The following is an 11,372-nucleotide window of genomic DNA, read 5'->3' as shown; positions in this document are numbered from 1 at the left end:
ATAAATAAATAAAATCTTTAAAAATAAAATAAAATGAAGTCATTAAGGTGAGCCTAATCCAATATGACTGGTGTCCTTATAAAAAGGGGGAAATGTGGACAAAGAAACAGACTTGAAGGGGAGATAATGTAAAGAAATTGGAGGGAAGAAGGGCATCTTTACACCAAGGAACCAACCTGCCAACACCGTGACTTGGGAATTCTAGCCTCCAGAACTATGAGACAATCCATTTCTGTTGTTTGAGCCACACGGCCCGCGGTCCTTCACTATGGCAGCCTAGCATAGTAATGCAATAAAACTCACCAGAAGACGCAGAGTAAACACCTGACCCCCGGGAAAGGCCAATTCCCCACGAAGGGAGAGGCCCCATTTTCTCTCAGAGCAGATGCTCAGTTACTGATAAGCTGTGTTGGCGAGAATCGCTCACGGGAGACAGCCGCGGTATCAGGGAGAGCCCGCAGGCTCAGGGCTCTGCTCCACCAATGACTAGATGGTGAGACTGGGCAAGTCACTGAATTTGTCAGAATTTCTGTTTTACCACCTCCAAAGTGGGACAAATGCCAAAACCCTCCTGAATACCTCACAGGGTTCTCGTGAAGTTCAAAGGAGATAAAAACACAACCGGAATGATTTAATAAACCCCACAGCATTGGTTACTGCTGTCATTAATCCTGGGATTGGAGGGGATTCTGAGAACACAGAGAAGTATCCAGGGAAGCTTGGAGGTGGACATTCCTACTTTGCAGGAAAGTGTGAGACTCTCTTAGGGGCCCACAGTGATTCCTGGTACTTACTGTCCCATCCTGAATTCAGGTGTGCTGCAACCAAGTGGCAACAAGGGCCTTACTTACATTTTGAACAATTTTTGGAGATCCCACATGAGGGGAGACATCCATTTATTTAGTGCCTCTTCTATGAAAGGGAATTTATAGATGACGTCTTATTTGAGTCTCTTGACATCTCTAATAGTCACAAAGAGCCCCAATTTACAGTTGAAAGGATTGGGTCACAGAGAGTTTGAGTAAGTTGGTCATAGTCACACAGCAAAACTGGGATCTGAACCCAGGGCTGTAGAACCAGGGCTCCTTCCACATACGGACTCTCCAAATTCAACACGGTGATACCTGCTTTGTGCTTCCTTAGCAAGTGATCCACACCTAATTTCCATTAAAAAAAAAAAAAACACCCACCTATTATTAAAACCGTTGAACTTGAGCATTTCACTTACAGATGATGCTTCAGAGAAAATCATAACAAGCCTCAAGATATCTGAACACCTCTTTCCTCTCCAAGTAACTATTTTTAATCTTTAGTCTTTCCCCTCTTTTTCCTCCTTTATCCAACTTCAAAGGGAAGGCTGCAGCCCATTGCTCTTCCTACTCACTGAAGCTTTTTAAAAAAGCCGCTTCTGTTTCCAACATGCTGGACTTCAGCACCCCTCACGTCCCCCCCTCCAGCCCCCTAGCTCCCAGACCACAAACCTTCTCTTCCCGTCTGTGCCCCTCTGTTGTCCCAAAGAAGAGCGAGAGAGCCACAGGCCCTGCCTCCTTTTCTATCCCTTGCAGTGAGGTCCCCACTGTCTCCAAGATGAGGCAGATGATGCTGTCCTGGGAAATGGAAACCCTGTTTTTCCTTTCCCCACTCAAAAGGAAGCATCACTGTACTTTGTTCTTCAGGACCGGAAGGGACCATCTTTCTCCCTCTGCAAGAGCTCCCGCCCAGACCAGAATTTGTGTCCAGCACTGGTAGGACCCCCGCTCCCTGCCCCAGGGCTTCAGATTCTTTCCCAGTTGAATGTGGTAACACGCTTCCCAATGGGGCTGAACATGGTGGGGAAACTGAGCTTTAATTACTCCCTCAGTTCTGTGGGCTTTGTCCCAGGACTGGCTAGAACATGGGGCCGCTTTCCCTCCAGTGTGGATGAGCCAGGGAGCAGGAGGGGCGGCTTGCTCCCCATTCATGGGGAGAGCTCTGATTCACAGAGAGGCCATTTCTCTTCCCCAAGGGCAGACACCAATCTTGGTCAGTTCTGTAACCCCAGAGCCAGTTTGGGCATCCGGCCCACAGCTGGAACTTGGAGAATGTTTGAGGAAAGAATGAGCACGCTGTCTATGCCCCCAAGAAAGTGAATCGGGAATAAGATGACTACTCCTTACCTTCTGCTGCTTGGGATCTCAGAAAAAATCGAGAATTCAGGCCTGCACGGAAAATTCTGTGCCAAGAAGTTACTTCAGCCCAAAGTCTCCAGGTAACTTGTTCCCTTGTTTCTCTTCCCCCTTCCTTCCTTTCATTTGTCCAGCATCTATTTTGCACCAGATGCTGGGCTGGGCTTATCACATGAAAAAGGCACAGCCATGGCCCTTGCAGGGTTTCCAAGCCCTGAGGGAGTTTTTATCCTTGGCTCCATCTATCTCTACCTGACCTTCAACATGTTTTACCTTTGCTAAGGAACTTAATGTATTATCTTACACGATTCTCACAATTACCTTGGGAGCTTGGTGTTTTTTATTATTTCTGTTATTTTTTTTCCTGCTCTATTTATATTTATTATTTCTGTTGGCGGTAGAACAAGAAGGTGGTGGTGGGAAGGAGGGGGCTCAGCCATGGCCCCTCGGGCTCAGAAGAGCAGGAGATCCAGCCCAAATTCCTAATGAGGGTCGCTGCCATTCCCTTGGTGTGCATCTGACTGGCACCTCAGCCGTGGGAGTAAAATAGCATTCATTATCCGGTGACATTTCACGGGCAGCTTTTTTGCCTCTGCTCCCCCTGAGAGGCACTAACAAAAGCTTGTCTGATCTTCCTTTTACCCATCCCCCCAAGTCCCTGCCACCCCCTTCTCTCCACCCCCCCCCCCCCCGCCCCGTGCCTTTTCATCTGCGCCTTTGAGGGCAAACGTTCTCCAGTCTCTAGGATTCAGCTGGGTAGACACTGTGGTCTCTGGGGGAGACCAGGGTGGCTTTATTCCTCTCACTTCAAAGGGCCTTTGGAGGCTCCACTCTACAGGGGGAATGCATTTTATTTTTTAGGAGGCTGGAATCAGCTGTTGAGAGGGGCAAGGGGCACCTTGGGTGTCCCCTTCCCTCCTGTCCTCCCCCCAGTTCCCCCCCCCGAGTCCCCCCGGGACCTAAGAGAAAGGGAGGAGGGGGAAGGTGGGCCTTGTCACTGGTGGGTGGGCTGCTGCTGTGAGGTGATCTGAACAGGACTTCCAGGGAGAGGGGCCTGCTGAGGGCCTAGGCAGGGGGAGCATGAGGAGACGAGTTCAAACAGCCCCGGGAGGCTGGACTGCCAGGATGCTTGAGAAGGGTGGCCTTCTGGAGCTCAGGTGTTGCCCTGGAAAGCTGCAAAGGGGTCTACAACCTTCAGAGCCAGGCCTTCAGAGAGGGATTCTGAGTCCCCTTGGCCTCCTTTAATCCCATCCGCCAGGCAGAGCAGCGCCCCCTGGGGGCGGGGGGAGGAGGCAGGGAGCTTTCTCGCTCCCGGCTGGGAGCGTGCTCCAGGCCAGGCTTCCCCTGTGCCCCTTTCCAGCTGCCCCCCCTGGCCCCAGAGCCCCCTCTCTAAATGCTTCAAGGGTCACCTGCAGTCACTCCTCATTAAGGAGTAAGGAGAGGGTAGAGGTGAGGAGAGGGAGAGGGTAGGGGTGAAGGAGAACAAAACCTCACCAGGCCGAGAGAGTGGCTTAGTTTGATCTCTTTAGGGTAATTGGGAGGGAGAGATTGAAGGGACCATTTGTTAATTCAATAAATATTTACTGAACACCTGCTACGTGCTATGATAGGCCCTGGGAATATAGTAGTGGGACTGGACAGACCCAAATCTCTACCTTTTGGATCTGACATTTTTGTGAGGAATTATCAATAATAATTAGATGCAAAGGTGATTATATATATATGTATATTTGTTTGTTTTTGGTTGAACGATGATAAGGCTGTGACCTGGGGGCTGCCACACTCCCTGTGCCACAGAGAACGTCTGCCTCGAGAGCCGTGACAGCCATCCAGCAGAGGGAAGCAGAGAAAGGCAATGGACAGGAGGGACTTGAGCTCTGAAGGTGGCAGTGTTTGAGTCCCCAGACTCAGCTACAATCTGTTCTCATCCTGAATTTCTCCATCATGGGAGCTGATAAAGTTTTCTCTCTTGTTTCCGTTTGAGTTGGATTTCTGGCGCCTGCCATGGAAAGTGGCCGGCTGGAACACATTCCTGCATGAGCGTGTGCACCCTCGGGAGTACGGAGCAGGTGGTGAGTGAGGGACTGCGTCCCCAGCAGAGTGGGGGCTGGGTAGGGCCACCAGGGCTGAGCGAGAGGGCAGGGAGCCTCATGGGTGAGCAGCGTCTGGGGTGGCTGTCGCTCTGGGCCACATTGCATGGGCAGGTTCACGCCCGGGGTCTCTTCCAGGGCTCCTGCAGAGCCTTCCTTCTTAGAGAGTGACTGAGCTCCTCTGTGTGGCCTCTGCTTGGGTGGCACGGACCAGGTGAGGCCAGTGCAGTGAGTGGTGGCTCCAACCTCAGCCTCTCTGATGTCCCAGAGCTGCAGGGAATGCTGCCGGCCCAGGTGATGGAGTTACCACCTCTGGTTTGCGTGGGGGTGAAGCGAATTGGGTCTTTGGTCAAGAAGGTGAGGGTTGGGACGACTGGAGTGCCATCTACGTCTGATCACCCTGATTTTGTGCTCCTTGCTCCGATACCTATGAAATGATATCGACCTCACAGTGGCTGGAGGCTGTTCCAGATGAAATGACATGTATGCAAAGCCGCCTGAACAGGTAGTTGCTTGTTGAACATGATCTTATCCGGTTCATACCCCTTTTCCTTTCCCACATCAGTTAATTCTATTTTTATACTGTCTTTGAAATCGGTGGCCTTCCGCTTAGGGTCACGATCTGATGCAGATTGCCAAGGTGAGTTCTGTCCTTATTCCAGGCAGTGTTAATTGATTGGTCCAAAATGATAGCTTTTATTTATTATTTTTTTACAGATTTTATTTATTTATTTGACAGAGAGAGAGAGAGTTCACAGAAGCAGGGGGAGCGGCAGGCAGAGGGAGAGGGAGAAGCAGGCTTCCCGCTGAGTAGGGAGCCCGGTGGAGACTGGAACCCAGGACCCTGGGATTATGACCTGAGCCGAAGGCAGACGCTTAACCCATTGAACCACCCAGGCGCCCGGGAAATGACAGTTTTTAAAGAACAATCATTCCTTTCACTCATGTGGTGTTTTCCAGCCATAATCACCTGTAGTCACACCCCATTCCGGCTTCCTCCCCACAGCCTGGGGAGGCGGGTGCCATTCTGCCCATTTTTCAGATTTGGAAGTAAGCTCAAAGAGGGTGAGTATGCGTATGACAGGCAAAGAAGCAGGGAGTCACAGGGGCCGTCTCTAACAGAGGGCAGGTCTTGAGCAGCCACTTTGGTGGCCTGCGGAGGTCCTGAGGCATTCCCGTTGGCCAGGTTGGGTGAGTGAGGGTGGCTGGGAGGATTCAGGGCCTGCTCCCTGCCGTCGAGTGGAAAGAATCCTGCCACCTTTGCTGTGAGGTCAGAGGTTGTTTTTATTTATTTTATTTTATTTTACTTTATTTTACTTTATTTTATTTTAATCTCCATCTTCCACATAAAGAAACTGAGACCCATTGAGGCCCACTGAGACCCGAGTCCTACCATTAGTACAAATTCAGCCAGGTCCTTTGATTCCAAGTCTAAAGAGCTTTCCACTCAAAACACTGAAGTTTATGAGAGCCTGTCTGGCTTATAAAGCACTTTTTAAGAGAATGAATGAATGCAACAATGACTCCTGACTTGCACTGCTCTTTGCAAAGACAGCCGGCATGACGTGGAAAAGAAAACGCAAGATTTGGAAGCCTATAGCCCCTCTGAAGAGGGTTTTTCTTTGTTTGTTTTTTCTCTTACATTATTTGCGTATTTTTACTGTGAACATTAAAAGGCACCTTTCCCTTCTTTCTGTGTCTTTACTCAGTGGCTATAAAATGTGGGCCACACAGTAGGCACTCAGTAAATAGGAACTCACTGAAGGAAGCCTCAGACCTTGCTCTGTTCCTCTCTGGACTTGTCTGGGTCTGGCTGCTGATAAGTCCTTCCCTCCTTGATGGTAGTGAGAATGCCTTTCACACTTGACCCCCTGGGCAGTGCTGTCTTGTCTGCCCTGACTCTTCTTCCCCTTTGTCAGTGAGTCACCTTGGGTGCTCTTCTATAGACAGCAGATCTCATTGCAAACAGGAGGCTGGGCAGATGGATGGAGAGAGGGCCCCATAGCTCATCTCCCTGGATGGCTCGGGAAGAAATAGATGACTCAGTGCTGGGGACTCAGCATCGGGGACTATGACTCCAGCCCCGTTGGCAGCAGTGGAATGGGGAATGGAGGGCTTGCTAGTGTAGCCCTATTCCTGGCACCAGCCTAGAGGTCTGGACCTGCTTCCTGGGAGTCAGAACTGATGGGCAGGCCTCGTAACCCTCTAGGGGTAACCACATTGGCTAAAGAAACAGAGTGGCTCCCTTCTGTCCTGCTAGTCTACACCCTTTCTGGCTAGACCCCAGGAAGAGCAAGGCTGGGGCTGCAGGCTCTGGGACTCTATTTTGGCCTCTGGGGGCACTGGCCCAACCTGCGCTGGGGTTTTTTTTCATCCCACCCTGTTTGCAGCATGCGAAGGTGTGAGGCCAGTACCTGGGTCTGGATATAGAGTCAGAGAGAAAAAGAAAGCAGGGCCTCGGGAGAACCAGCCTCGCTGCTCTCAAAAATGTGCCAAGACCATCTGTATGACCACAGCCCCAAATATCTCTGCTCACAGGAAGCTGTTTTGGTTAACAGGCAGCATGGTAGGATACATTTTGGCATCAAAGAGACCTAAATTTAAATTCCTCTCTACTGCTTCCTGGCCGTGTGCCCATGAACCTCTCTGAACTGGTGACAAACATGTGACAAAATGGGGGGAATAATGTTTACCTCGGGTGGCTGATGTGAAGGGCAAACGGTCTCACCCATCTGTGGGGAGAGGTTTTGCTGTAAAGAATTGTGATCATGTGGCTCCCAGAAGGCAGAATGTGGGCATGTGGACTCTTTTGTCAAAACCACTCCAAGGGGGGCGCCTGGGTGGCTCAGTTGGTTGGGCGACTGCCTTCAGCTCAGGTTATGATCCCAGGGTCCTGGGATCAAGCCCCGCATCAGGTTCCCTGCTAGCCGGAGGCCTGCTTCTCCCTCTCCCACTCCCCCTGCTTGTGTTCCCTCTCTCGCTGTCTCTCTCTCTCTCTCTCTCTCTCCCCCCCCGTCAATTAAATAAATAAATAAAATATTTTTTAAAATGCATTAAAAAAAAAAAAACCACTCCAAGGATGCTTGGGATCCTGGAGAAAGAATTTTTGCAAGCACTCAGTGTCTATGAGAATTTGTATCATCCCAAATCAGAGTGCCATCACCTTTCTGGCACCTAAGCTTGTGTGATACTGTAAAAGAAATGCCACACCAGCCAGTGGGAGCAATCTGCTCACCAGGCCACCATCCTGCAACTGGAACCCAGTGTAGAGCTTCAGCATGATCCCACATGTGTGAATCTAGGAGTGCCTTGGGACATCTGGTCAACCCCACGTGCTTGGGCATGAGGGATGGGTAGGGAATTGGAAAGTGGCCTGAAGGAGAGCAATTAGAAAGGAACTTAGAAAATTGTGAGGAAGGCACTCCAAGGCCTAGAACCCTGAGGCTCAGGCCTGGGAGAGGAGTCCTGCTTGCCCAGGTCTTAGGGCAGTAATGTCTTATGTAAAGCCCAGGCTCTATGTGAGTCCGTGCTAAGTGAGAGCTTGAGGCTAAAGTATAAGAAGGAGATTGGGGTTTTTAGAGCAGGAAGGGGCCTTAAAGATAACTGAGTCCAGCTTCTTAGGACATGCACTCAGGACAACAAGAAGGAAGAGAAGCAGCTTTCTCTCACATGGGTGCATTTGTTAGGCTGTCATGGAGTGGAAGATGTGTGGCGGGATCTGTGGCTGTAGCTCTGTGTCTTGCAGGGTTGTGTGGAGCTGGCTGTGTTCCAGGATTGGGTGTTGTGGATTGTGTGGTTTGGGCTGTGTGAAGTGGAGCTGGGCAGTGACCTGCGGCCCAGAGGCCCAGAGTTCTGACACTGACTCACCTTTGAGGTATGGCCAGACTTCGGTACCGGGCCAGAGGAAGGCACAGGCCTCCTTCCTTGAGGGGATGAGTGGGGGTGGGTTGGGGGGAACGGAGTAAAATCTTCTTTCTCTGCCTTTTGGGGAATTCCAACTCTACCCCCTCATCCTGGGAGTGTAGTGGGCTGAGCAGGACCCACTCCCAAGAGGGCAGTTTCTCAGGTGAGCCTGCCACAACCACCCTCCTTGGGCGGGCCTAGAATCTGGGCACATGTCTTAGGGCCCTGCTGCTCCCTGCCAAGGTGCCCGTACAGGCTACTAGTCAATTCCTCATGACTCAGTAGGAGCTGAACCTCGAGGCAGGTGGACAGGTCTATTTTCCTGAGGCAGTGCTGAGGCCCTGGTGCACACACTTCCCACACTCAGGATCACCAGCCTGTGCATAAACTCACAGAGATGGGCCCGGTAAAAAGCACCTGAGAGTGTTTCTGCTTGCCCACTGCCCAAGGAAAGGACTGAGGAACAAGGGGCCAGGCAGGCTCTGTCTTCCCAGGATGCATGGAGATGCTGGAGCCCCTAGGAAAGAGTGTTCCTGCCCAGAGGTTTGCTGCCTGAATCCTCTGAAAGACAGAGCCCTTGCATCCCTCTCCCTCTAATTCCAGAGCATCCACAACCAGAAAGAGCACTAGACCAGTAGGTAGGTGTGGGTTCCAGCATCGACTGTGTCACTGTTTCTGGGTAAGTCGCTGTCCTTGGGTTTGTTCATCTACAATGTAAGAATAATAACCAAATCTGTTCTATTGGTTATTTTGAGATGCAGTGAGATACTGTTGGTGAAAGTGGTTTGGAAAATTTATGCAACGTGACACAAGTGTAAGATATTATTATTAAACAACCTGCAGCTCTTACTCATTGCTCACAACATTCCCCGGCCTTTTAATATGCCTCCTCTTGGGAAGACCAAAGCCAGTGCTTCTTCATCTTTAATGTAGAAATGAATCACTTAGGATCTTGTTAAAATGAGAATTCTGATTCAGTAGGTCTGTGGTGGGCTCAGATTCTGCATTTCCTTGCTCCCAGGTAATGCCAGTACTGCTGATCTTGGGGACCATAGGCAAGCAGCAAGGACCAGAAGTACCCCTCACAGGAAAGGAGAATGAAATCTTGATCTGATCATTGGTTGAGAGAAAACAGCTTAGAAAAAGCAGCAGAAGTACGGGTTTATTCAAACAGCTTGCAGTCCAAGATGGCCTGCTGTTCACAAAGGATAAACTCCACTCTGGAAAAACAGAGAGCGAGAGGCAGGGAGGGGAGGGGGAGAGAGAAGCTGTGGGCGTGGGGACAGAGACAGAGAGAGAGAAGGGGAGAGACAGAGAGACACACAGAGAAAAACAGAGAGAGACAAAGAAACACAGACAGGGAGACTCAGGGAGCAAGTAACCCTGGACAGGTCACTTCCTGGACCTCTCTGTGGAGCAGGCACGGTTGGTCTTACTAAGAGAGTCTGTGCTGCCCATTTTTGAGCCCACACTGTTGAGGATTTTGTCAATTTCACCTGGGATGTTTTGCTTCTCCTCATTCTCAGTCTCCCGATGGTAGAAGTAGTTAAAGTTGGAGACGATGACAGGCACAGGGAGGGCAATGGTGAGGACCCCCGCGATGGCGCACAGAGTGCCCACAATCTTCCCCCCAGGGGTGGTTGGGCACATGTCACCATAGCCCACAGTTGTCATGGTGACTACTGCCCACCAGAAGCCATCAGGAATGCTAGAGAAATGGGACTCTGGCTCATCCACCTCGGCAAAGTAGATGGCACTAGAAAAGAGGATGACCCCAATGAAGAGGAAGAAGATAAGCAGCCCCAGCTCCTGCATGGAAGCCTTCAGTGTCTGGCCCAGGATCTGCAGCCCCTTGGAGTGCCGGGAGAGCTTGAAGATGCGGAAGACCCGCACCAGCCGGATGATCCTCAGGATGGCCAGGGACATGTTCTGTTGGGTGCTGGGCTCTGTCTCCTGGACCAGCTCCGTGATGAGGGTTGCAAAGTAGGGGATGATGGAGATGATATCGATGATGTTCATGATGTTCCTGAAGAAGTCGGTCTTGCTGGGGCAGGCCACAAACCGAAGCACCAGTTCGAAGGTGAACCACACGATGCAGGTGGACTCGACCATGAAGAAAGGGTCAGTGAACATGGTGTGGGAGAGGACTGACTTGCTTGTGTTGAGGCTGGGGTCTCTCACCACCTTCAGTTCCCTCTCCTCCCGGAACTCCGGTAGTGTTTCCAGGCAGAAGATGGTGATGGAGATGACCACAACCAGCACAGAGACCACGGCCACGCCCCGGGCAGCACTGGAGCTCTCTGGGTACTCGAAGAGCAGCCAGAACTGCCGGTGGAAGTCATTGGTGGGGAGCAGTGTTTCAGGGTCTTTGATGAAGCCTTCATCCTCCCGGAACTGGTCCATGGCCTCGCTTCCCAGTTCATAGAAGGAGATTTCATCAGCAAAGACGTCGATGGGGACGTTGGCAGGGCGCCGGATTTTCCCACCTGATTGGTAATAATACAGGATTCCATCAAAACTGGGCCGGTTCCTGTCAAAGAAATACTCATTTCTCATGGAATCAAAGAACTGCATCCTTTTCTCCCAGTCTCCCAGGAGGGTCTCAGGGAACTGATTGAGGGTTCTGAGCTGGGTCTCAAATCTCAGCCCAGCAATGTTGATGATCACCCGCTGGTTTCCTTCATTCAGGACCACTGGCTCAGGCCCAGGGGAATCGACATAGTCTCCCGGGAGCTTGGAGAAGGCCGTCTCATGGTTGGTGCTGTCACCAATGAGGATCTTCCAGTTGGAGAAGGGGCTGCTCCCAGGCCGGCCTTTTGGGTTGGTTGGGTCAAAGTCTGTGGCATAGCCTGGCTCTTCCTGGATTTCATCTGAGTTATCAAAATTGACCAGAGCAACCTCCATTTCTTTCCAGCCACACACATCCATCCTAGGGGAGTCAGGAAAGCAGCATGAAGACCCTCAGTCTTCCTGGCCTGCCACGAACTGTGGAGAAGAGGAAGGTCATCATGCAGGAGCCAGGATGGGCTACAGTGGGCTCTGGATCATTGAGGTGAGATATACTAACGGGTCAAAAAATGACTTACTTTTAGCTGGGGAAGGAACCTTGTGGCTGCTTGGGCACCATTCTTCCCTCAAAAGCCACTTGCACCCCCTGAGCTTGCCTCCACTAATCGCTAGAGGAGATCGCGAAGAAGGAGCCTGGCTGAGAGGA

The 11,372-nt window shown here is 51.1% G+C and overlaps 1 protein-coding gene across 1 annotated transcript; it reads right to left on the bottom strand.

Moving 5' to 3' along the window:
- Positions 1 to 9,550: 9,550 nt before the first annotated feature.
- Positions 9,551 to 11,086, bottom strand: KCNA10 (potassium voltage-gated channel subfamily A member 10). The gene has a single exon (XM_028102113.1). It carries the CDS (start codon positions 11,084 to 11,086, stop codon positions 9,551 to 9,553), a length of 1,536 nt encoding a protein of 511 aa, XP_027957914.1.
- Between the last annotated feature and the right edge of the window lie 286 nt (positions 11,087 to 11,372).

The sequence above is a fragment of the Eumetopias jubatus genome, unplaced genomic scaffold (genome assembly GCF_037043125.1).
Source record: "Eumetopias jubatus isolate StellerSeaLion01/CBP00866 unplaced genomic scaffold, mEumJub1_p1.0 scaffold_4, whole genome shotgun sequence".
Taxonomy (NCBI): domain Eukaryota; kingdom Metazoa; phylum Chordata; class Mammalia; order Carnivora; family Otariidae; genus Eumetopias; species Eumetopias jubatus.
The sequence above is the reverse complement of the archived record's forward strand: the minus strand, read 5'-3'. Positions and strand labels throughout refer to the sequence as shown.